General features: G+C 39.5%; 5 protein-coding genes across 10 annotated transcripts in view; 4 read left to right on the top strand and 1 right to left on the bottom strand.

The window, feature by feature from the left end:
* The first annotated feature begins 161 nt into the window (after positions 1–161).
* On the top strand, positions 162–4,416 carry LOC145467141 (uncharacterized). 4 transcript variants are annotated; one of them, XM_081450679.1, is made up of 7 exons: positions 172–526; positions 1,950–2,073; positions 2,373–2,458; positions 2,550–2,651; positions 3,119–3,163; positions 3,274–3,366; positions 3,942–4,415. In XM_081450679.1, the coding sequence occupies exons 1-7, from the start codon at positions 449–451 to the stop codon at positions 3,993–3,995; spliced, it is 582 nt and encodes a 193-aa protein (XP_081306805.1). In that variant the 5' UTR covers positions 172–448; the 3' UTR covers positions 3,996–4,415. The 4 variants fall into 4 exon arrangements, 3 of the variants coding, with proteins under 3 accessions (XP_081306804.1, XP_081306805.1, XP_081306806.1); XM_081450678.1 differs by having other exon boundaries at positions 162–526; positions 2,373–2,651; positions 3,942–4,029; XM_081450680.1 differs by lacking the exon at positions 2,550–2,651 and having other exon boundaries at positions 3,942–4,416.
* Positions 4,417–8,145: 3,729 nt separating this feature from the next.
* Positions 8,146–12,318, top strand: LOC145467108 (uncharacterized). Its single transcript, XM_081450645.1, has 7 exons — positions 8,146–9,135; positions 10,019–10,142; positions 10,476–10,561; positions 10,651–10,749; positions 11,110–11,154; positions 11,265–11,357; positions 12,222–12,318. Exons 1-7 carry the CDS (start codon positions 9,058–9,060, stop codon positions 12,252–12,254), a joined length of 558 nt encoding a protein of 185 aa, XP_081306771.1. The 5' UTR covers positions 8,146–9,057; the 3' UTR covers positions 12,255–12,318.
* A 2,526-nt stretch (positions 12,319–14,844) lies between these two features.
* LOC145467113 (uncharacterized) lies at positions 14,845–16,912 on the top strand. The gene is made up of 5 exons (XM_081450651.1): positions 14,845–14,959; positions 15,260–15,345; positions 16,006–16,050; positions 16,161–16,253; positions 16,829–16,912. Exons 1-5 carry the CDS (start codon positions 14,851–14,853, stop codon positions 16,880–16,882), a joined length of 387 nt encoding a protein of 128 aa, XP_081306777.1. The 5' UTR covers positions 14,845–14,850; the 3' UTR covers positions 16,883–16,912.
* A 13-nt stretch (positions 16,913–16,925) lies between these two features.
* Positions 16,926–22,739, bottom strand: LOC145467100 (ubiquitin-conjugating enzyme E2 U-like). 2 transcript variants are annotated; one of them, XM_081450628.1, is made up of 7 exons: positions 22,626–22,739; positions 21,840–21,924; positions 21,425–21,517; positions 20,836–20,933; positions 20,167–20,293; positions 18,902–19,306; positions 16,926–18,468 (listed from the first exon to the last, which is right to left on the bottom strand). In XM_081450628.1, exons 1-7 carry the CDS (start codon positions 22,692–22,694, stop codon positions 18,329–18,331), a joined length of 1,017 nt encoding a protein of 338 aa, XP_081306754.1. In that variant the 5' UTR covers positions 22,695–22,739; the 3' UTR covers positions 16,926–18,328. The 2 variants fall into 2 exon arrangements, with proteins under 2 accessions (XP_081306754.1, XP_081306755.1); XM_081450629.1 differs by having other exon boundaries at positions 16,926–18,465.
* Positions 22,740–23,226: 487 nt separating this feature from the next.
* The window catches only part of LOC145467104 (radial spoke head 1 homolog), a 48,752-nt gene continuing 48,201 nt past the window's right edge, over positions 23,227–23,777 (top strand). For both annotated transcript variants that reach the window (XM_081450641.1, XM_081450640.1), the window contains exon 1: positions 23,227–23,695. In XM_081450641.1, the coding sequence (XP_081306767.1) occupies positions 23,520–23,695 (176 nt within the window). In that variant the 5' untranslated portion in view covers positions 23,227–23,519. The remainder of the gene's footprint in view (positions 23,696–23,777) is intronic.

Genomic DNA, 23,777 nt, shown 5'->3' with positions numbered 1-23,777 from the left:
ATCTATCCTTTCAAGTGACTAGCGATAAAGGAAGCTGTTGACGCTCTACGTTAGGAACGTCTGGGACTATGATCTCCCATTTGGCGACCAAATACGACTACGAAGAAGAACGGCTAGTATTTTATGACTCGGCCCGAGTAATTATAAATTTCTAAGACCAAAAACGTGTTAAAAGTTAGATTTCCATCGAAAGACACACAAAAGCAGCAATATTTTGAATGAAAAGCGGTTATTTCAATGTTCCCAAGAGATCTCCACCCAACGGTGGCAACGAGGAAACGAAACTAATGCCAGCGTGCATCGCAATCGTAGCATCCACGTGCACACCACCTGGTGTTAGACTGAGTTGCAGACGCATCTGAAAACGCGTTCATTTCGCTGCACCGTACTCTACGTCTCACAAGAACCTTTACAGCACGCCAAGGCGGTCGTTACATTGAAAACATTTATGGCGATCTTGGTTCGTACGTGCTGCTGCGGCTGTGATCTGCGGACAGGTATTCTGCTCATCGGCATCTTTGGTCTGGTAGGTGTTGTGTTTCCCCGCCGTTTAGTTTCGAGTTGTTTGTTCTGTCTGTTTGTCTTGTGTTTCTAGGTAACGCTCCTTATGCTATCTGAGAAACACTACGTGATGCAAAGGCCAGTTATATGTAAAATATGTTGCTGTTTGGGTCAATGGCGGTTTGCGAGTACGAGTCAGCAATGTTAGCTCGGGATAACAAGTCGACCCCTTGCTCGGCATGACAAACACTAACTTGACAGAAAAGAAATATAGATATTTAAAAAAAAAAAAAAACAATCGCAACTCGTACAAACCAGTGCATTTATTCCGAATGGTAAAGACAATCAAAAGCTTGTCATTTCGAGGTATGTTACTCGTGGCAGATGAATCCAAAGTGAACTCGGCATTCTTGCTTATCGCGGAAGTTCTAAGAAGTTCTTAGAACTATCCATGCGCCATTGGTTTATGCTAATGCTATGCACTGTTGCCGCGCTGGACTAAATTCAAGAAGTAAAATTCGACTTAAACACGGCAGTACGAGACATATGAAATCATTCAGTTCTGCAAGTTGACGTTCGATACGACAACGTACGTACTTAGCACGGCAGGCACTACTGAACCGCGGCACAGCAGGAACGTGACTTGGTTTGAGATGGCGTGCTCTTAAAGCCATAATTTATTTTAATGTATGTTGTGTTTTTAAGGTTTGTTTTGTTGTTTCTGATCTAATTTGAATTTGACGCAATTTGGCGCACTGTTGGGCCAAATTCATTTGAGTTCGCCATTGCAGTAACTACGTTTGGAATAGGCCTTAGTAATTTTCATTTCGTTAAATAATTCGCCGGATTACCTAATTGAGTTAGTTGGTGTTATTTTATAACATCAGTGGAATCTTCTGAATCTATCATTCTATCTATCAATTTAATGAATCTTATTCATTAAATTGTAAATAATTTTAACTCTAGCTAAGGTATATTTTATTGTGTGATTAGTGTCCCCAATTAGTTTTTTTTTTAAAGCTGAAGACTAATGACACTTAAATGAAGTCATTCATTCATTCATTCATTCATTCATTCATTCATTCATTCACTCATTCATTCAGTCAGTCAGTCATTTATTCATTTATTCTTGTAAAAGGAATATTGCTTTATAAAAGTGGTGCACGAGTGATGTTTTCATCTAGTTTAATTTCCCGGAACTAGTTCCTTCTTTTTCCACATCTCATATGATCCCGGGCTTTGTCGTGTACCATCAAGGTCGCATGTATTAATTTCTAAATTTTGTGCTTAGAATTTTTGACCTGCAATCATCTTCCAAGTATCCAAAGGATGTGTTTACGCCATATTCATGCGGATGCCTACCAGACGGCCATTAAATTTAACTTTTAACTTCTTAACTGGCTGGTAAACAATGTTAGAATAAATCTAACTTTCCCTTATTTCACCAGCTCTCCGGAAGTTATATGATTTATTCTGGTTGCCATTCCTACCAAACTCTTACTGCCGAAATGAAAGACACGTCAAGTCCATCACCCCTTGAAGATATGCCCGTGGATTACAAGTATTTTAAAGGTGGGTCTATCTTTTCCGCAGTCGTTCGTTCTCTCTCTGTTTTCTTGCTCTATCGCTCGACAAGAAATGCACGTTGCAATAAGCAAAATGCTTATTGACCGGCCTGGTTTTAACCATGGGCAGACTAGCCTTAGAAGAGGAGCTTTTGAAAGTGAAATTTCCTCCAAAGGAAATCTTCCCTTTTAAGCCAATTTCGCAGAAGCTCAGAGTGATTATTTTAGGGCCTGTAACAAATTGCAATTACTGACAGAAAGGTTTTTTTAATTATTGCTATTATGACTTTTATAATTATTGATTAGCTGTTACCAACCTGGGCCTCGTTGGAGTGGCTTTTGGAGGCATCTCGGTGCTGGCAAATTTGCTGTTGCTGTGGTCTTATGAATCCGTAAGTGCAGGTTTTTATTTATTAGCCAGTAAATATTTGCTCCTGCACCGACTCGATCGTTTCCTCATCAACTTTTTTATCTTCATTTCAGAACAACCCGTATCTGGCTTACCCTTACGTTGTATGGAACATTTTTATGCTTCTTTTCACTTTTGGAGTCACGATCTTCTTCATTGCAATCTGGAACAATCTGGTAAGGTGTTCGGAGTTGTTTCCAGAATGCGGCTCGTGTTCCCACAGCATTTCTCGTTCTCCCAAACTTCCACTCGTGTTTCTATAACTCGATAGAAACACAGTACATGTTTTCTACTTCTTAAATATTGGATTTCAGAGGTGGTCGCTTACGAAAGTTTCGAAAGTATTAACCACTTATTAACCGATAGTGAGGGCTTTACGGGAAAATCTCAAACCGAGAACTTGCCGCAAGAACGAGGACTGAGATTTTCCCGTAAAACCGAACGGGCGAGGTTAATAAGTTATTTATTACATGGCATTTTGCTTTGTTTTTGCAGGCCCGTAAGCGGTCCTTGGGCGCAAACCTTAAAGTAATAATCAGTATTTATCTCAGCAGATACCTGCAAATACTATAAAAACACAAGTCATACCGTGTAGGAATTGTCTGAAGATCGAGAGTTAACTAAAACTATTTTTAATTTGCAGTACTCGTTTATATTTTTGGGAAATACTTTGGGATGGCTCTTATCGGTAAGTTATCTACACTTGTCTAAATTAGAAGATTCCCCTGCCATGAACCTATATTTTCTTGCGTTATTTCTTCACCGGGATGTAATAAAAGTGTTTTTATCTTCTCGCAGATCTACTTCATCATCGTGGTTTACTCGTACATCGAAACCCTTCGTCAAGATCCGTCAGCATTTGATCAGAGGCCTAGACCGGTCACCCTACCGGTAATTAAAGTAATGTTCTAAAAACGTCTCTGAGGCGCCGTCCGCACTACGCCGGTGAAATTGGAAAACCCAGCTTTATTTCTACGGTTAGGTCTACCGTCCACACTAATCCGTCACGAAAACTGAGCTTTTCGAAAACGCTCTTCAAACCGGAGGAATTTGAAAACGCCGGCTTTTCGTTTTCGCGTGGACGGAGAACATTTTCAAAAGGGAACCTTTCGAAAACGATGTAGTCACGCCGATAATCACGTGATTTCCCAGCACGCGGTTTCCTAAAATAAAAAATCCAAAATGACCGGTGATTGTTGCGTTCTTAAATTCTTCCGCGGTAGAGTGGATGGATAACATTTGATGCGTTTTCAGAGCCGGTAAAACCTCCGTTTTCAAACTCCTCCGTCGTAATTTGGACGAGGCTTATGAAAGAACCAAATAATTAATACACGCTTTCGAAAGCAGAGTAAGTACCAGAATGTTCCGGTACGTAAGTAAGTCGCGGCTGAATGACTTCCGGTTCTAGACTGTTGTAGAGGCAGTCCTGAAAGTTTACTGAGGTTCTTTGTTCGTTTTCCTCGTAGATGCAGGTGCAGCCTCCACCTTATGCAAAGCTCCAAGAAGTTACGGCAGAATGAAACTGTCAACGAGGAAAAACGTCCCGTTGCTGCTTTTTTCGTCTTTTTTGGGTTGTTTTAGCATACTTTAATACCACGTGTATTACATTCTTCCTCGTTCGCAGGCGCCATTGGATTTCGGCGGTAAAGAGCGAGGAAACAGGGAGCTTGGGGCGAGAGAGACTTGTGGTCGGGAGGAGTGACGCCTGGGAACGAATCAGGAAGTACGTTAACCACATCAAGAACAAACGGACACCGGTGCAAGTTATATGTAAGCATTCACTGATGCAGATGTAGAATAACAAAATAAAAAGCACACTGAGTTAATTTTTGCTGCCCTTGTCACTGAGTGTATAGATATTTTTTTCAGACGCATTTACTTTTTAAACAAAAGAGCAACCTCGTCGTTCGACTTTTCGTTTCTTACTGCGCAAGAAACAAGCGACTCCGCCATTATAGACTCGATTTTGATTGGTATTAAAAACCATGGAAAGCTATTAAAGTGTTTTTATTATTATTATTATTATTATTATTATTATTATTATTATATACCAGATACATGTAAGATTCAAGTTTGTATGGAAAAGTGCTCAATAAAGTTTGCTATTATTATTATTATTATTATTATTAAAAATTATTATTATTATTGTTATTATTATTATTATTATTATTATTATTATTATTATTATTAGAGATTCGCACAGCTATTGATGATATTGAAGCTGGTTTCGTCATTGGCTCCGGGCAACAACAAGTTGCCTAGGGAAGCCAAGAAACACCCCTTGTTTGCTTTTTCTCTTCTTTCTACATCTCCAGCACCTTTCTAAGAATTCTTGCCGACCCCAACAATGCACATCTCTTTATCAGTCCAACAGGAAAGCCCACCTCAATGGCTCTCATTACTATTATTATTATTATTATTATTATTATTATTATTATTATTATTATGTGAAGTTGAGAAACAGTTCCTTGAAAAAATATCTGTATCACTGTTCACGGAGGGCACTTGCCAAGTTCCTAGGCCTCAATATTTTTCCGCGGTCAATCGTTTCCGGATACGTCATCGAAATCAACTGAACGTGAAGGCCTGGGAGAAAGCCGTGAACTACTGCAAGGAACTCACCATTATTATCTGGAGAACAAACTGAGTTACAGAAGCTCGAAAGGAATGAGGGAGAAATCTGCCAGGCTGTCGGAGGAAAATGCTTGCAACTGCATTTTTTACATGATTTTTACATGGCAAAGGTTGCCCATCCCGCCACGGAGTGTATTATATAGTGCAAATTAATACTGGGCTGTGCATGGGGCTCTTACAAAAAAATAAATAAAATTTGTTAAAAATGATAAAATGTGCCCGTAAAGCCAGACTGAGAGTGGTCTGGTTTGAACTGGCGTATGTTGGATGGCAAGCTGTTGTGTTCTGTCATTGTTCTTAAAAAGAAGCTGTTCTTGTAGATCTCTCCTCGTGTCCCTGGGTTGATGAAGGTTGCCTGTGATCTTGTGTTGTAACTTGAAGGCCCTTCAGGTGACCTGGGATGGAAATAGTGTCTCTACCATGCAACGATTCGTGAAAAACTTCTATGCGGTGACATTTCCCGATCTTTCCCTCTTAGTTCAAGGGGCGGCCATTCAAGATCGTTTAACAACTGTGTCACTATGCTATCTTCCCTTCTGTATTCCCCCGCCTCTGGATTGTTCCCACACTCTTCATATCTTTCTTTAGATGGGGATTCCACACAGCTGATGCACACTCTACATGCGATCTTTCCAGGGCTATATACGCTTGCTCCTTGATCTGTTGTGGACATTGGATCCTTGATCTGTTGCAATTTGTTGAAGTCAGCGGATTCTTCCTTCCCGAACTCCCGTTCCAGGGCCCAGCAAGGGATTAAGGAATGGGTCTGTTGGTAGCGTTCGGTCTCTCAGGACCCAGAAGCGTGCGTTGCAGACTGAAATAACCCCTGTAAATAATATATCCGCTTTAAAAATCAGCGGTATGGGGCGTCTGCGACAAAGGTTTTAAGGGCTCTGAGGCGAAATTTATCTGGGACAACATCAATAGGACGCCGACGAAAAAACGACGCCAGTTTATAAAAGACAAATGGCCTACTAGTCTATAAGCTGTATAAGCTGTTAGTTTAGCTTTGGCCCTTTTGGAGACCAACGACAGTTCTGGCGACGTCTGTGTTTGTTTTTTATTTTATTTTTTATTTCATTTTTTCACTTTATTCAGTCCAAATGTAATATCGTCATTGTGATTAGCCTTTGAGGTGGTCTAATGTTTGTCAATTGTACAAGTCAAGCTCTAGTGAACCGTGGCCAGAAAAGCATTCCAAATACTTCTAAAATACAGTCGGTTATTTCGTATTATTTAGCTTGAAGGAACACAAAGTTGCGCTGCTCTTCTTAAGAAAGAGCAACTAAAAAGGATTGGACGCTTTACGAAGTGAAAAGCCAGAAAATATCGATAAAAATTTGAGAAACATTTGTATGTATATTTATAGATTTGGGACAAAAAATGTTATCTACTTAAACACGGAGCGATCCTATAAAAGGCAAGGACACGCCACCTTTGAAGCACTTTGTTGCCTTTTTTGTGCAATTGTGGAAAGCTGAAACTAACGGTCGCATAACATACAAGTCGTGGAAATATGGTTTTTTTTCGTTAAAACAACGGAGTCATTGACGTAGAATAATAGAAGGTAAATAATAAAATTACAGTGAAAATAAAACTTATGTTAACACTTAAGAAGATGCCTCTGAAAGAACAAAAACGATGAATTATCTTCGTCACCTCACGGAACATTCAAATTTCGCCGCTAACTAAAATAACAAAGCTGACGCCTGCGATCAACGAGCTATCTGTTTCCATTTATCTCGGCATGCCGAGAACGAAAACAAATCTCGTAAGAGGTGACTTTGGTTAGCCTGTGAACAGACGGATTTATGAGCGTTATGATGGTGCAAACAAAATGCAAATTGAACAATGCTGAGTTATTCTTCAAACTGTTCTATATTCAGAGGAAGGAAATTGGAAACAAAAAGTACTACGAAGAAACAAGAGAACTTGAAAAATAGCAAAGTGAGATCTCACCTGAATATTGACGTTAGAAAGGAGGAGGAAGACTCGTGGCTGAATGCAATAAAAACCAAAATTGCGTTCGTAAAAGGCCGACGGAATTTTACTGAGCAGCAAGAGTACAACAGCAGCCAATGTTCTCCTTACCGTATCTCTTAAACATAAGCATAAGCACAAGGAATGGAACTTTTTCCATTTTCTTATGCTTATGCTTATGCTTATGTTGTGAATACTTGAGTGTGAACGGGGCATACATAAGCATAAGCGTAAGCATAAAGGGTTTTCTTGTCAGCGGAATACACAAAAATAAAATCCAGGCCCGCTCTGTCAGAATCTGTCAGCTGAAAACATGGCGACGCAGGTGAACGAAAAGTTGGCGGAATCTGTCCGCAATTATCCTTGTCTGTGCGACAAAAAATCGGCAGACTTTAATTCTTGTACAAGGTTATAATAATCGCCTTGTGTCTTTCCTCTCATAAAAATGTCTCTTATCCAGACCTTTCTCGGTTTTCTTTGTGTTTGTCTTTGCATAAGCAGTCTTCTTCGATTTCTACGGCTTAACAGTAGCAACAATCCAATTTCTACTTCGTTATCCGCCATCTTGGATTCCTGAGAGCTGAACTGCGCCTGCGCAATAGCCATCCTTATGCTTATGCTTATGTGACCCCGGTTCACACATATTTTTCTTATGTTTATGCTTATGCTTATGCTTATGTCAAAGTGTGAACCAGCCCTTAGATAACTGGCTGAAGAATAACCATATTACCGTAGATATAATATATTGCCTTCGCAGTCTGCTTGTATCTGGGTTTTTTTAAGAGTTTCAGTTACCAAACTTATTTCTCAACCGCGTTAATACTCGAACGAGAAAAGGCACTCTAGCATCAAATGAACTAGACAGGGCATTTTATCGATTTGAGTAAACAGCTCGAATTCATACGATGGGCTTTCGCAAGAGGAACAAAATTATGAAGTTGAAATTAAAAAAGTCAGTTTTCTTTGTAAACTTTTCTCCTGAAGCTATCGCTTATTTAGTTCAAAAGGCATTGCTTACTTGTAAAATAGTACCGAAACAGGTAGAGTGTTTTTTCGGAGACGCGCGAAACAGTTGCCGCTAGCGACAAACGAGAACGTTTTGGGTCACGTGGCCTGAAGCCGTCAAATGAAAAGTCAAACACACGTGAGCACATTCCTTCGGGCGGTCTGTGACTCAGTACTTCCAGCCTGAGTTTTTCCCACGCGCTTCTTCTCATGATCAGTCGTCGATCTTTCGTTCTGATTGTTACTTAGTAGTCAGTGCAACCTAATACAGATAAAAGTTTTTTGTAACATTTCTTTTCCCGAAGATCGATGTGAAGTGATAACGACGGACGAAAATGCGGTGACGACTTGCGATGATCTTATGCAAATCGTACGGGATAAATTAGAGTGTGTAAGAACGTGAAGGAATGTGATCACGTGCGCTTACCTATTCGGCGTCAGTTTTAGTCCACGTGGGCTTAATTCAAATACGCTTCTTGACAACGGCAACTGTTTCGCGCGTCTCTGAAAAAACAGTCTACCTGTTTCGGTAGTAAACCAGAAAATTACACCCGTCTCTCTCCAGAATTTTGTGGCAACGCGCTAAAATTAGACCTGAGTGAATAAGCCAATCAAATGGGAGCATTGGTCGTCCGTTGGGATTTGTGATTGGCAGGCTGAACACCTCAACCTCGTTATATAGGTCGCTCCGTGTTTAAGCATTCAAATTCAAATCAAGCAAAAAAGAAACAATGTCAAGGTTGGATATCAATTCGCTGCATTGATTGGCTCCTAGAAATAACGTGACGGTCATTAGGGCCTTGAGTGACTGTAACTTCCTTAACTACCATGTAAATCAGGAAGGGCAGCTGCGTACTACGGTAATTGCTGAGACGCATCTGAAAAGGCGTTCATTTCGCGGTACTCTACGATTCACTAGAACTCTTAGAGCACGCTCAGGCCGTCGTTAACAGCGAAGAAAACATGGCGATTTTGGTTCGTACTTGCTGCTGCGGCTGTGATCTGCGGACAGGTATTCTGCTCATCGGCATCTTTGGTCTGGTAGGCATTGTGTTCCTTCCCCGTACGGTTTATGCCTATAAACTGCGCGTCTAGATAACGTTATATACTTGTGTCTGTCCCGGTGCTATCTAGAAACGGCGGCGTGATACAAATGCTAGTTTCATGTAAAGTTTGTTGCTGTTTGGGTCAATGTTAGTTTGCGACTGCTTTTTTCTTTATGGGCCTCCTTTAGAAAAGGAAAACTCAGGGTTAGGGTTAGACAAGACACCGAATCTGGCTCGCTTTGAGTTACACTTAAATAAAGCAGAAATTTAGTAAAAATAATTGCAACTCGGATAAAATTTAACCGTTTCGATATTCGTTCAGTGATAACCTCAATCAAAACCTACGCACTCCGATGAACTAGTGCAAGTGAACCAGATCTTTCCTTAAGGAGGAAGAGTACAGTTTACAACTGTCGAACAATTTGTGCATTAGTTTTGCTAATATTTTCTCATTTAGTTAAACATTAAGACTACTCAGTTGATTTGTTCAGTATTATTCTATGACATCCGTAAAATCTTCCACCTCTTGCAAAAGGAATATTTCTTAATATATTAATTATAAAAAATGTTTGACGAAGGCTGCTTTCAAGTACTTCCTTCCTCTTCCATGTGGCAGGCTTTCTCGAGTGCCATCGAGGCGTCTCTTCAAAGAGGCTGACTTGTCGATTTTATATTTAGAATTTTAAACCCGTAATCATCTTCCACCTATGCAAAGGATAGTTTTAGGTGGTGTTTTGCGCCATATTCAATCTGACGGGGAACAAATTAAACTTGACGAAACTAACCCCCCAGAGAAACATCAAATTTAATTGACTCCGTAACCCTAAAAAACCGATAAACAGTGTTGAAATAATTCTAACTTTTCCTCTTCCTAACAGCTTTACTCGGGTTATGTGATGTATGCCAATTATAGTGGATACAAAACCCTTACTGACATCGAAAACGCATACAGTCCGTCGACCCTTGATGAAGACTTGCCTGTGGCTTACAAGTATTTTAAAGGTACGTGTCTGTTATTTTCTTTCTCCGTTTTCGTTGCTTCATCGCTCGACAAGAAATATATGAAGAAGCATAATGATTACCTGGCTTAAAGTAGATTTTGTATTTTGGGGGAGCCTTGTAGTCTTAGGGAACTTTTGAAAGCAGAACTTACTCCAAATGAAATCTCATCTTTTCGGTGCCAATTCCACCGTTTTCCCATGGTGGCGACATTGGAGAATGTTCGGTACATATGCGTTGGCCTGAAGATTCGATTTTATTTATGCTGACGAGAACTCGCAACAAATGAAAAGTACAAACACAAAATGTTTTTCTTTTTTCGTTTTTTTTTTTTAGTTATTATCCGCTTGGGCCTGGTTGGAATGGCTTTTGGAGGCATCTCGATGCTGGCAAATGCTCTATTGCTCGGGTCTTACGGTTCGGTGAGCACAAGTCCTTATTTGCCAATATTGCTCCCGTACTGACGCAATCATTCCCTCGTTGATAATTTTTTTTTTATTCTTCATTTCAGAGAAACCCGTATCTGGCTTTCCCTTACTTGGTCTGGAACATTTTTATGCTTCTTTACACTTTCGGACTCACGATCTTTTTCGTTGCAATCTGGAACGGGGTAAGTCGATCGGCTGTTCCCGAGTTGCAACAACAACAAGTAGCTTTATTTGCATGACCATGAATACATACAGTGTTGCAAAAACTTTTCTAAACGAAAACTAAAACAGTAACGATTATCGTGATCATACAATAATGTTAAGATATAGCAGTCAAGTTACGTTGGTTTGATTTGAAAGTAGAATATTGCGTAGATCAAAGCAAGATGAAACAAACAAACATTGCGTTGTAGTGGAAAAGATAACAGCTACCTCTGTGTTCGAATCGAAACTAATAGATGCCTGCAAATACTATAAAAACAAAAATCATACCAGGTAAAAATGTTGAAGATCGCGAGTTAACGAAAGATTTTTATTTGCAGTTCCAGTATGTCTTTGTGGTGAATATTCTATGGTGGCTCCTATCGGTAAGTCATCTACACTTTTCTTAATTACAACATTCCCCTGCCATGAACCTATATTTTCTTGCGATATTTTTTCACCGAGATGTGATAAAAATGTTTTTATCTTCTCCTAGATCTACCTCATCATCGTGGTGTACTCGTACATCCAAACCCTTCGTGAAGATCCGTCAGCATTTGATATTGCAATCGGCCCTAACGTTGTCGTGGTAATTAAAATAGCTGTTCTGTTATAGAATGTTTTTATCCAATGTATTTGCATTTTGTTTGTGGCAGTATAATGAGGAAATTACCGAACACTGTTCCTTTGACTGGAATAATTTCGGTAGGAGTAAAATAAAATCACGACAAAGGTGTGTCAACCTGCAATCAGGTATAAGAGTTCCTTGTTGTTTCTGACTTACATTGCGCTCTAACCCTCACGAGTTCTTTGGGTAAAACCCTTGCTTCTCAAAGATTGTTTTGTGCAAGTAATCTTAGCATTTCGTGCATCATGGATTTTATTGTAATCATTAAAAAAAACACAACTTATTATGAGTGTCGATACAAAACAAAATGTTCAAGTTGTTCCCAGATAGAACTCAGGATTGCCGGCCAGGGCAACACGGTGGTTTGATTTACGGCTTTGTATTGAGACGTTGCTTAGTTTGAAGAAACACTCCTGGGATTAGAAACTGTACTTTTAATTTTGTAAAGACAGAAAAGACAAAATTCTGTTGACTTTATTCCTGCGTTTGACCTATTCCAGCTAGTTCCTCTTTTTCTTGTTATCACATGACTAATCGCATGGAATAATTAACGTTAATTTCGCGCCAAAAGTACGAAATACAAAAAGGAAAGAAAAGAAAGAAACAAATAGAAACAAATCTGTAAAAAACAAAGTGCAAATCAGTTTAAGTTCTCGGATTACAGCACTAGGCAGCACCATAATCGGCTTCTTTATATTTGCAAAACTCTCTTTAAAGAGTTAAGCCCTTGCTCAGTCTCTTATATACGAACATAAGGATGTGTACGTTTGTTTGTTTATTTTATTTATTTTACTTATTTATTTATTTTTTTCATTTTATACACAGATGCAGCCTGCACCGTATGCAAAGTTTCCTTGAAGTTCCGGGTGAATGGAACTGTCGACAGACTCGACAAGGCAACACGTCCAGCTGTTTTCTTGGGGGGGTTATATAATGTTTTAGCATACTGCATGCATAGTTTGCTGAAGTAGACTCTTACTCGTTCCCAGGCGCCAAGAGCGCGACGAAAACAGCGGGGTTAGGAAAAGCGACGCCTGGGAACGAATCAAGAAGAACATTAATGTTAAGAACTAACGAAGTTGTGCGCAATTTATATGTAAGCATCCATTGTTGCAGATGTAGAATAATACAATAAAAAGCACATTGAGGAAATTTTTGCTACCCTAGCTTGTCACTGAGTGTATAGAGATATTTGTATTTCAGATGCATTGATTTTCTTATGACAGTGGGAGTAATTCATATCAGGGATAAGTTTGTGCGTTGGAATATTACCATTGAAATTGTGATTGCTCAGCACAGGCCATACTTGGTTTGTTGTAGCTTGAATATTGGGCTTTTTGTAAGAAAAAACTCCCTCATAGTGATTTCAGCTTACCTGCAAGACCGTCGAGACTGATTAAAAGCCAACGTTTTTTACTCCAAGAACTACTTTCTGTGAAAACTAGACGCTTCGTCAAGAAATGTCACAGAATAAAGAAGGGCCTTCTCATCTATCCTTTCAAGTGACTAGCGATAAAGCAAGCTGTTGACGCTCTACGTTAGGAACGTCTGGGACTATGATCTCCCATTTGGCGACCAAATACGACTACGAAGAAGAACGGCTAGTATTTTATGACTCGGCCCGAGTAATTATAAATTTCTAAGGCCAAAAACGTGTTAAAAGTTAGATTTCCATCGAAAGACACACAAAAGCAGCAATATTTTGAATGAAAAGCGGTTATTTCAATGTTCCCAAGAGATCTCCACCCAACGGTGGCAACGAGGAAACGAAACTAATACCAGCGTGCATTACGATCGTAGCATCCACGTGCACACCACCTGGCATTAGACTGAGTTGCAGACGCATCTGAAAACGCGTTCATTTCGCTGCGCCGTACTCTACGTCTCACAAGAACCTTTACAGCACGCCAAGGCGGTCGTTACATTGAAAACATTTATGGCGATCTTGGTTCGTACTTGCTGCTGCGGCTGTGATCTGCGGACAGGTATTCTGCTCATCGGTATCTTTGGTCTGATAGGTGTTGTGTTTCCCCGCCGTTTAGTTTTGAGTTGTTTGTTCTGTCTGTTTGTCTTGTGTTTCTAGGTAACGCTCCTTATGCTATCTGAGAAACACTACGTGATGCAAACGCCAGTTATATGTAAAATATGTTGCTGTTTGGGTCAATGGCGGTTTGCGAGTACGAGTCAGCAATGTTAGCTCGGGATAACAAGTCGACCCCTTGCTCGGCATGACAAACACTAACTTGACAGAAAAGAAATATAGATATTTAAAAAAAAAAAAAAACAATCGCAACTCGTACAAACCAGTGCATTTATTGCGAATGGTAAAGACAATCAAAAGCTTGTCATTTCGAGGTATGTTACTCGTGGCAGATGAATCCAAAGTGAACTCGGCATTCTTACTTATCGCGGAAGTTTTAAGAAGTTCTTAGAACTATCCATGCGCCATTGGTTTATGCTAATGCTATGCACTGTTGCCGCGCTGGACTAAATTCAAGAACTAAAATTCGACTTAAACACAGCAGTAGGAGACATATGAAATCATTCAGTTCTGCAAGTTGACGTTCGATACGACTACGTACGTACTTAGCACGGCAGGCGCTACTGAACCGCGGCACAGCAGGACTGACGTGACTTGGTTTGAGACGGCGTGCTCTTAAAGTCATAATTTATTTTAATGTATGTTGTCTTTTTAAGGTTTGTTTTGTTGTTTCTGATCTAATTTGAATTTGACGCAATTTGGCGCACTGTTGGGCCAAATTCATTTGAGTTCGCCATTGCACTAACTACGTTTGGAATAGGCCTTAGTAATTTTCATTTCGTTAAATAATTCGCCGGATTACCTAATTGAGTTAGTTGGTGTTATTTTATAACATCAGTGGAATCTTCTGAATCTATCATTCCATCTGTCAATTTAATGAATCTTATTCATTAAATTGTAAATAATTTTAACTTTAGCCAAGGTATATTTTATTGTGTGATTAGTGTCCCCAATTAGTTTTTTTTTAAAGCTGAAGACTAATGACACTTAAATGAAGTCATTCATTCATTCAGTCAGTCAGTCAGTCAGTCAGTCAGTCAGTCAGTCATTCATTCAGTCAGTCATTTATTCATTTATTCTTGTAAAAGGAATATTGCTTTATAAAAGTGGTGCACGAGTGATGTTTTCATCTAGTTTAATTTCCCGGAACTAGTTCCTTCTTTTTCCACATCTCATATGATCCCGGGCTTTGTCGTGTAGCATCAAGGTCGCGTGTATTAATTTCTAAATTTTGTGCTTAGAATTGTTGACCTGCAATCATCTTCCAAGTATCCAAAGGATGTGTTTACGCCATATTCATGCGGATGCCTACCAGACGGCCATTAAATTTAACTTTTAACTTCTTAACTGGCTGGTAAACAATGTTAGAATAAATCTAACTTTCCCTTATTTCACCAGCTTTCCGGAGGTTATATGATTTATTCTGGTTGCCATTCCTACCAAACTCTTACTGCCGAAATGAAAGGCACATCAAGTCCATCACCCCTTGAAGATATGCCCGTGGATTACAAGTATTTTAAAGGTAGGTCTATCTTTTCCGCAGTCGTTCGTTCTCTCTCTGTTTTCTTGCTCTATCGCTCGACAAGAAATGCACGTTGCAATAAGCAAAATGCTTATTGACCGGCCTGGTTTTAACCATGGGCAGACTAGCCTTAGGAAGAGGAGCTTTTGAAAGTGAAATTTCCTCCAAAGGAAATCTTCCCTTTTAAGCCAATTTCGCAGAAGCTCAGAGTGATTATTTTAGGGCCTGTAACAAATTGAAATTACTGACAGAAAGGTTTTTTTAATTATTGCTATTATGACTTTTATAATTATTGATTAGCTATTACCAACCTGGGCCTCGTTGGAGTGGCTTTTGGAGGCATCTCGGTGCTGGCAAATTTGCTGTTGCTGTGGTCTTATGAATCCGTAAGTGCAGGTTTTTATTTATTAGCCAGTAAATATTTGCTCCTGCACCGACTCGATCGTTTCCTCATCAACTTTTTTATCTTCATTTCAGAACAACCCGTATCTGGCTTACCCTTACGTTGTATGGAACATTTTTATGCTTCTTTTCACTTTTGGAGTCACGATCTTCTTCCTTGCAATCTGGAACAATCTGGTAAGGTGTTCGGAGTTGTTTCCAGAATGCGGCTCGTGTTCCCACAGCATTTCTCGTTCTCCGAAACTTCCACTCGTGTTTCTACAACTCGATAGAAACACAGTACATGTTTTCTACTTCTTAAATATTGGATTTCAGGGGTGGTCGCTTACGAAAGTTTCGAAAGTATTAACCACTTATTAACCGATAGTGAGGGCTTTACGGGAAAATCTCAAACCGAGAACTTGCCGCAAGAACGAGGACTGAGATTTTCCCGTAAAACCGAACGGGCGAGGTTAATAAGTTATTTATTACATGGCATTTTGCTTTGTTTTTGCAGGTCCGTAAGCGGTCCTTGGGCGCAAACCTTAAAGTAATAATCAGTATTTATCTCAGCAGATACCTGCAAATACTATAAAAACACAAGTCATACCGTGTAGGAATTGTCTGAAGATCGAGAGTTAACTAAAAATATTTTTAATTTGCAGTACTCGTTTATATTTTTGGGAAATACTTTGGGATGGCTCTTATCGGTAAGTTATCTACACTTGTCTAAATTAGAAGATTCCCCTGCCATGAACCTATATTTTCTTGCGTTATTTCTTCACCGGGATGTAATAAAAATGTTTTTATCTTCTCGCAGATCTACTTCATCATCGTGGTTTACTCGTACATCGAAACCCTTCGTCAAGATCCGTCAGCATTTGATCAGAGGCCTAGACCGGTCACCCTACCGGTAATTAAAGTAATGTTCTAAAAACGTCTCTGAGGCCCCGTCAGCACTACGCCGGTGAAATTGGATAACCCAGCTTTATTTCTACGGTTAGGTCTACCGTCCACACTAATCCGTCACGAAAACTGAGCTTTTCGAAAACGCTCTTCAAACCGGAGGAATTTGAAAACGCCGGCTTTTCGTTTTCGCGTGGACGGAGAACATTTTCAAAAGGGAACCTTTCGAAAACGATGTAGTCACGCCGATAATCTCGTGATTTCCCTGCCCGCGGTTTCCTAAAATAAAAAATCCAAAATGACCGGTGATTGTTGCGTTCTTAAATTCCTCCGCGGTAGAGTGGATGGATAACATTTGATGCGTTTTCAGAGCCGGTAAAACCTCCGTTTTCAAACTCCTCCGCCGTAATTTGGACGAGGCCTATGAAAGAACCAAATAAATAATACACGCTTTCGAAAGCAGAGTAAGTACCAGAATGTTCCGGTACGTAAGTAAGTCGCGGCTGAATGACTTCCGGTTCTAGACTGTTGTAGAGGCAGTCCTGAAAGTTTACTGAGGCTCTTTGTTCGTTTTCCTCGTAGATGCAGGTGCAGCCTCCACCTTATGCAAAGCTCCAAGAAGTTACGGCAGAATGAAATTGTCAACAAGGAAAAACGTCCCGTTGCTGCTTTTTTCGTCTTTTTTGGGTTGTTTTAGCATACTTTAATACCACGTGTATTACATTCTTCCTCGTTCCCAGGCGCCATTGGATTTCGGCGGTAAAGAGCGAGGAAACAGGCAGCTTGGGGCGAGAGAGACTTGTGGTCGGGAGGAGTGACGCCTGGGAACGAATCGGGAAGTACGTTAATCACATCAAGAACAAACGAACTCCTGTGCAATTTATATGTAAGCATTCACTGATGCAGATGTAGAATAACAAAATAAAAAGCACACTGAGTTAATTTTGCTGCCCTTGTCACTGAGTGTACAGATACTTTTTTCAGACGCATTTACTTTTTAAACAAACGAGCAACCTCGTTGTTCGACTCTTCGTTTCTTACTGCGCAAGAAACAAGCGACTCCGCCATTATAGACTCGATTTTGATTGGTATTAAAAACGATGGAAATGAACGGAAGTAAACCACTAGCATTTCTGGGGAAACGAAACCTAAACAAGCAGAATCTCTAAACACTTTTGTCGCCGATTGTTATCAGGAAAGCAACACGCTCGACCTAAAGAGATCAGGAATACTCCCTTTACAGAAGCTCAGCCACGGTATTTTAGAGTTATTTTGGCCAGGCACAAAATCACATTTAAATTACAGGAAACTTGAAAATAGCAGATTAACAAGATAGAAAAACACCAGAGAAATAATAATAAACCACAAAGGAAGATGGATGGTTTAGGATGGAGAAGATTAACACGGATTACAAACGAAGAACCTGAAAAATTCAGCCTTAACTTTTCAAGATGCGCACACCGCAGGAATGGATTTGACCATTTTGATCTGAAACAGGGAATGACATTGTCAACTTTGATCAGCAGCAACTACATATTTTTAGACGAAACTTTCAGTTTTCAGTCCGTTTTTATATATTTTAGGCCACATGGAGAGCAAACCAAGTCATGGTATTTTAAAAATGACTCCAGTTGAAAAGCTCGATTTTGGGGGGGTTGGAGCTACGTCAGATGGAATGTACAACTGTCAAGTTATATGATGTTTAAAGTCATTGAAGGAAACTTGAAACTAATATCTTGCCTAATAAGGTGGAAAACAACGAAGAAATAATAACAAACCGAAAAGTAACAGAGTTCGGTCAAATTAGGGAAGACTGAGGTGGACTGACAACGACAAAATTTAAAAAAATACACATATTTCCAACAGGCATCGCTCCGTTACGTTGCCTATGAACTTTTACGCATGACACGGTCTCATGCATGTAATTTGGCCAATCAGTGATCAGCATTTCCAATCGTCAGTTTGGCGCCGAATTTGACGGGGCTTCCATTTCACTTCATTTAAATGGGGTGCTTTTGTCGTATATGGCGCACGTCATGGACAACACGTTATGAAGTGTTTCTATGGTGATGGCGACTGTCGCTAAGGTAACGTATTAGTCCACGCTAATAATTCGTCAACCTCCTGATCATGGGGTTCCAGGTCCCTCGCAGTTGTAATTGACGGCGAAGGGGCATTGGTTATCGTTCTCGGCGTTGGAGAATCCGTACTTGACAATCCTGCTAAAGTAGGTAAGGAAAAAATGCAAAAAGAGGTGAGCGTCAACACAATAAAAATGCACAGTGTTACAGTATTGAAAGAAGACAACTGAAACCTTGTGTAAGGAATGTGTAAGGAGTTGTGTTTGAAAATGTTATTCGCAGGCTCTCACTTAGAGGTCATGAAAAATTCACCAATTCATTGTATTTGAAAATTCTTGGTATAGTTTGATAGTCAGCTCTGTAATCTTTAATTTGATATAGGGCTATAGGTATCTACAGTTTTAACCGGACGCGCTATATCGTTTGGAGGAGAAACACCTCTAAAGGTATACGGTAACCTTAACAGTGATAAATCAGCACAACTTTTATAATTAGACTGATGTAGTTGCGCGTGCTGAACTTCTGATATTGTTGTTTGCTGTTGTGCCTTATAAAAGCAAACAGAGCCTGTTACCTTGCTGCTTAGGAAGATAAATCTGTTTCAGCAACTGAATCTTAGTTGACTTCAGTTCGGCCAGATCCTGTCCAGCCATTCCAGTGTCAAACTTCCCATACATGATGGCATTGTGCTCTGTGAGCTGTTTGTGAATCTCTTCCTGCAGCTCCTGCTGGGGAAGGCCAAAGTGTGTGGCTTGTAATTTAGAATCAGCCCTAAGAACTTCACTCAACGGGTTACTTGAGTCCGGAACTGGTTTGGTTGTGGCAATCCCACTCCACATGGCGTGGTAGTCGTCAAAAGATACTTTTCCAAGTTTAACGGTCTTCTTTTTCTCGTTTAGAGTTCTTTCTGTTGGTCCTGGTTCTATTGGCGAGATTCGAGTCAAATCAATGTCCTCTGCTGTGTGGGGTTTAAGTCCAGCTGGAAAATTGGAGCAAAAAAATACATGAAGAGTCAATAAATTGTGCTTTTGAGGCAGTCCAGCAGTAAAACTTGCAGTGGGATTTTACGAGGTGGTGTTATCAAATCCAATTTTCGGAGTTATTTCTGTGTACATCCACTAATCATTTTCCATATATGTGGAGTAGATGTCAAGAACTGAATAAAAAGTGCCAAACTTGATTAACACTGATTAACAAATCAGCTAGCATAACAAACCACTTCATCTGTTTTAATAATTACGTACAATGCAGCTCAGATATACCCGAACCAAAATACAGTATATATACTCTTATGTTATCAAATTTTATTTTCGTAAATAATTGTATTGTAGCATAAGTTAATTGTACTGTAGTAGATAGTAGGTCCACGTCAGCTGTCAGCTGTCATTTCTGTAACAACCTACTTATCAAATAAAGTATTTAGGTACAGCGTATGTATTTTCAACTATTTTCACTTTTAGACCTCCTAGAATAGTTATAACTGGTTTAGAAGTAGTCTATTAATGCATTACACCATAAAGCCAAAACAAACTTGAAGCAATGATAAGGATCGTTGATACAATATTTACTCTTCTACAGGGGTAATAAAAAGTAAGTAAGTAGTGTGGTCTAAAACACATAGCTCATTACAGTATCGTATAGCCCTTATAATTATTCCTGCTTGGTACGGTTTGGCAGAATAAGAGGTGATTTAGGTCAACCCAAGGTTCATTTGTGAGATGCAGTCAAACTTAAATGCATGTACTGTACCACTAATGAGGTGACAAGACAATACTGATTTGACAAGTAGACTGATGCATGTGCTTCATATGTCAAACTAATCTGGGCGAAATGGCTCACCTTCCACTCTCTTACTGGCCAGAACACAATCCAACACAGTCTGCCTGAAGCTGCTGGGCGAGGATGCAAATATTCTGGCAGCACTAGGGTTTATGGCATTTTCAAGAACTGGATTTACCAGCAACATCTGAATAAGGAAGTGTCAGTAGACAGTAAGTCCAGACCTAAAAGTGTTGATTCTCCTTACTGACTGCCTTAAATTTCTTCAGAAATATGTTTTGAGAATTTGGTGCTCAGTCAAGACAATAGTTCCCTAGTCAGTGATTTTCTTTATTCTCTGCTTGACACTGTTTCAATAATGTAGGGAGAAATCTGCCACCAGAAAAAAACAAAGAAAAAATAGTGTCTGCTTGTAAATTGTACCAGTAGTCCTGCAGCTGACCTTCAATTTCCTAGTCAGACAAGAGTTAAGACACCTAGACTGCTTTTTGCCTTAGGATGCACAGAGCATTTACTCTCACTGGTGAATGCAATTAGACACAAAAAAAATTGGGGCTTGAAGAGGTTTGGGCAAGAAATGTCTTTCTTCAAGTGCATGCTAAAACTGTTGCCTCATCCCAATCCTTTCCTGTCTTGAACCCTTGCCCCCCACCACCCTCCCCCCTCCACCCTCCGTACTTGCCCTCCTGCTTTCAAAGGAAAAACCAACTGCAATCAGTCTATTTATACCTGAATGCTTAGTAGCATGTATGAAATTGAATAAAACTCTTTCCAGCGACTTAAATCGTCTAAAAAGTCAGCACAGACTTGCCCTGTGTCTGGATCAACTGATAAATGGAATGTCAAAAACAAAAAAACAGACAAATTAGTATATTTACTGTCCACACAAAGGCCAGTGTAATAGTAACTACATATATTATAGGGCTTAAGACATGAGCAGGCAAAATGAACTGAATCCTGCCTGTCATTGGCTACCTGAGTGGGCAGAAGGCACTATCTTACCTGGTCAGGATTACATGCTGCGTCCGGCAAGGAAATAGTGTTCTTTTTCATAAAATAAATCCTTTATTGAGCAAGCTTGTTCGGTCAAGATGGCTATTTTTGAAAGCCTATGGACCTCAACTCTGTCTCTGTCCATAAACACGCAAAATAAGAACTTGGCCAAAACCCAGCCATGTTGACCTCACGCTTGATCAATAACCCATACATAATTAGGACAATGCACTTCCAACAGTTCTAAACATTATATATTACAAATGTATACCAAAAACACAAACCAACTTAACAAGGACTCATAAGAATTGAAGATGGAACTAACCATTCGGATGGAAGGGAATCGTGTGAAAGAATACTCTTGGTGGTCGGCCGTTGTAATACTCGCCAAACTGGAGATACAACTTGAAAACACCTCCTGACGATGCAACAAAGAAAAGTTGTTGTGATTAGAGGTACCAGAACATTTAAACAGGAGCTACATGTAATTACAAGGTCTTTTTTATTGACATCCCAATAATAATTATTAACTGAGTGCCAGACCAAGCACAGCACTGTCAAAATAACAGAGGCAAATATTTTCCCACCTTACCTCAGTTCTAACTTAGTCAATATGTTTATAGTATCATCCTCACTGAAAACATCAAATAAGGTAAATAAGGTAGCAACAGTATGGAGAAATAATATTCCCATCTCATTTTTTTACAGCATGTATGCCTTAATAAAGACATCACACCAACCTTCCCACATTGTGTCCTTTGGGCCCTTTATGGTACCTTCCCATGTAAACATGTCATCCTCATTTAACGGCTTTGCCTGTATGCCCTGAAAAGGTCACATACTGCTGTATTGTAACAATAACAATTTAAACAAATTATGTTATCCATTTATGACTAGATCATAAACAATGCTTGTGGGTCTTATTGTAAGAGAAACTTTATTCATAAAAACCATGGCACACAAATCTGGACTAGTAAATTAAACCAAAAATACACCAGTTAAACAACATATTTGTCTTTTTTCCCCTTATTGTCCATTTTAATTGTGGACAGCGCATATGTTTATGTATAGTGGAAAATACGAAATCATCAGGAACGTTTTGGATTCAGTCCTTGCAAAATGTTGGCAGGTCGTTCTGCATCTTTATTATCGTCATCATTATCATCATCATTAAAACGCTTGATCTCCACAAGGGGAACAGCACAGTGCACTTACAGAGAGACCTAAGCAATAAATTCATCACTTCACAGACATTATTAGTCCCACACTGAGTAAAAGTTATATTACTTGGAATGGTGACACCTCAAGACAATCTATTTATACATAGCCTCATAGAGCACAATCAGGACATACAAATAAACATATCTACCAGATACGATACATTACATGTGCACGACATTACATTCACAGATCGATGTCCAAACCGCATCAGATGTAAGATTTACTCAGCTAGTGTTAAACGATACTAATGGACAGCTACGTAGATTGTGTCAATATTTACACTAGAGATGATAAACACAGCTTACCCAAGGAAGTTCTTCTTTTTGCAGCTTGAACCATTCTTTTTCAAGCAGCATGTAAGCCCTTGAATGCATCCTAGATCCCTCTCAAAGCAACTATACAGCGAAATATAAGCTTAAGCCGAGTAACCATCTTAGCTAACTTTATACTCGTTTGCTCCTTTCAAATTGTATATTTTTGTTCCACCCGTCCGCCATGTTAAATCGACTTTCGACAGCGTGGTTGCATAGCAACACTAATTATTTCCAATAGTGCCCAGTGCCCGGTTGGTTTGTTATAAAATTCATAACAACTTTTTCCCCATTTTTTTTTTTTTTTTTTTTAGCTCAAAACTGATTTCGTATACCCTGGTTTTTGTGTATTCTTCGATTTGCGATGCCCATTTTTTTCCCTTTCGAATGAGATCATGAGTATTGCAAAGTTTTCCAATTTTTCGTCATTAGGCTTGGATTCCAAGCCTTTCGGCACCTTATCTTAGAAAAGGTCACAAACTCACGCTTTCTCAGCGTTCAGTTTCATGATTTTAAAACTGAGTTCTTGTTTTGCACAGAACTGTTTACTAGAGCTTGTTGTAGACTCTTACAGCCGAGGATAGTCTTGCAGTAACACAGAAAAATATGGAAATCGATGTGACAGGTATTTTGTACAAAATCCATTCACCATTTAGTCCTTTATGCAAATTTTGTTATAGTTTAACAAATGAGCTCTTGAGCAAACACACCACTGTCATGTTTGCTCAATTCGACCAATGAAATATTTTGGCGTGTTTACATACAGCTGAATGGTTATTCAAATGGTCAAATTCAACTTTTTACCTTAGAAACGAACATAAACAGACAGTTATACGGCTCGGTTTAGATCTCAACGTCCCGGAAAGGAGTTCTGAAAGCGGCTTAGAAATGTCCTCCGATGAAGAAAGTGTTGAGGACGAGGGAGCACCTTATCTTGGGGAATACGAAGGAGACAGAAATGAAGACGAGGAGCGGCATGGTAAAGGCAAAGCTAAATTGCCGAATGGTGATATATATGAGGGAGAATATTCACATGGAAAGCGACATGGACAAGGAACTTACAAGTAAGAAAACTCTCTCTATATATAGGTTCCGTTTATTTTTCCATTCTAAAGCAAATGGCAAAACTCTACCCCCTCCAAACCG

This window comes from Orbicella franksi, chromosome 14, assembly GCF_964199315.1.
Source record: "Orbicella franksi chromosome 14, jaOrbFran1.1, whole genome shotgun sequence".
Lineage (NCBI taxonomy): Eukaryota > Metazoa > Cnidaria > Anthozoa > Scleractinia > Merulinidae > Orbicella > Orbicella franksi.
This window is presented reverse-complemented; position numbering and strand designations above follow the sequence as displayed.

Bases quoted from the DNA above. Each gene is read 5' to 3' on its own strand.
- LOC145467141 (XM_081450678.1), top strand. From the start codon at position 449: ATGGCGATCTTGGTTCGTACGTGCTGCTGCGGCTGTGATCTGCGGACA. The intron at 527-1,949 runs GTAGGTGTTGTG...TTATTTCACCAG, and splicing joins TCATCGGCATCTTTGGTCTG to CTCTCCGGAAGTTATATGAT. The intron at 2,652-3,118 runs GTAAGGTGTTCG...TTTAATTTGCAG, and splicing joins TTGCAATCTGGAACAATCTG to TACTCGTTTATATTTTTGGG.
- LOC145467108 (XM_081450645.1), top strand. From the start codon at position 9,058: ATGGCGATTTTGGTTCGTACTTGCTGCTGCGGCTGTGATCTGCGGACA. The intron at 9,136-10,018 runs GTAGGCATTGTG...TCTTCCTAACAG, and splicing joins TCATCGGCATCTTTGGTCTG to CTTTACTCGGGTTATGTGAT. The intron at 10,750-11,109 runs GTAAGTCGATCG...TTTTATTTGCAG, and splicing joins TCGTTGCAATCTGGAACGGG to TTCCAGTATGTCTTTGTGGT.
- LOC145467113 (XM_081450651.1), top strand. From the start codon at position 14,851: ATGATTTATTCTGGTTGCCATTCCTACCAAACTCTTACTGCCGAAATG. The intron at 14,960-15,259 runs GTAGGTCTATCT...ATTATTGATTAG, and splicing joins GGATTACAAGTATTTTAAAG to CTATTACCAACCTGGGCCTC. The intron at 16,254-16,828 runs GTAATTAAAGTA...TTTTCCTCGTAG, and splicing joins CTAGACCGGTCACCCTACCG to ATGCAGGTGCAGCCTCCACC.
- LOC145467100 (XM_081450628.1), bottom strand. From the start codon at position 22,694: ATGCATTCAAGGGCTTACATGCTGCTTGAAAAAGAATGGTTCAAGCTG. The intron at 20,934-21,424 runs GTTAGTTCCATC...TCCATTTATCAG, and splicing joins GATTCCCTTCCATCCGAATG to TTGATCCAGACACAGGGCAA. The intron at 18,469-18,901 runs GTAACAGGCTCT...TACCTACTTTAG, and splicing joins TTATCTTCCTAAGCAGCAAG to CAGGATTGTCAAGTACGGAT.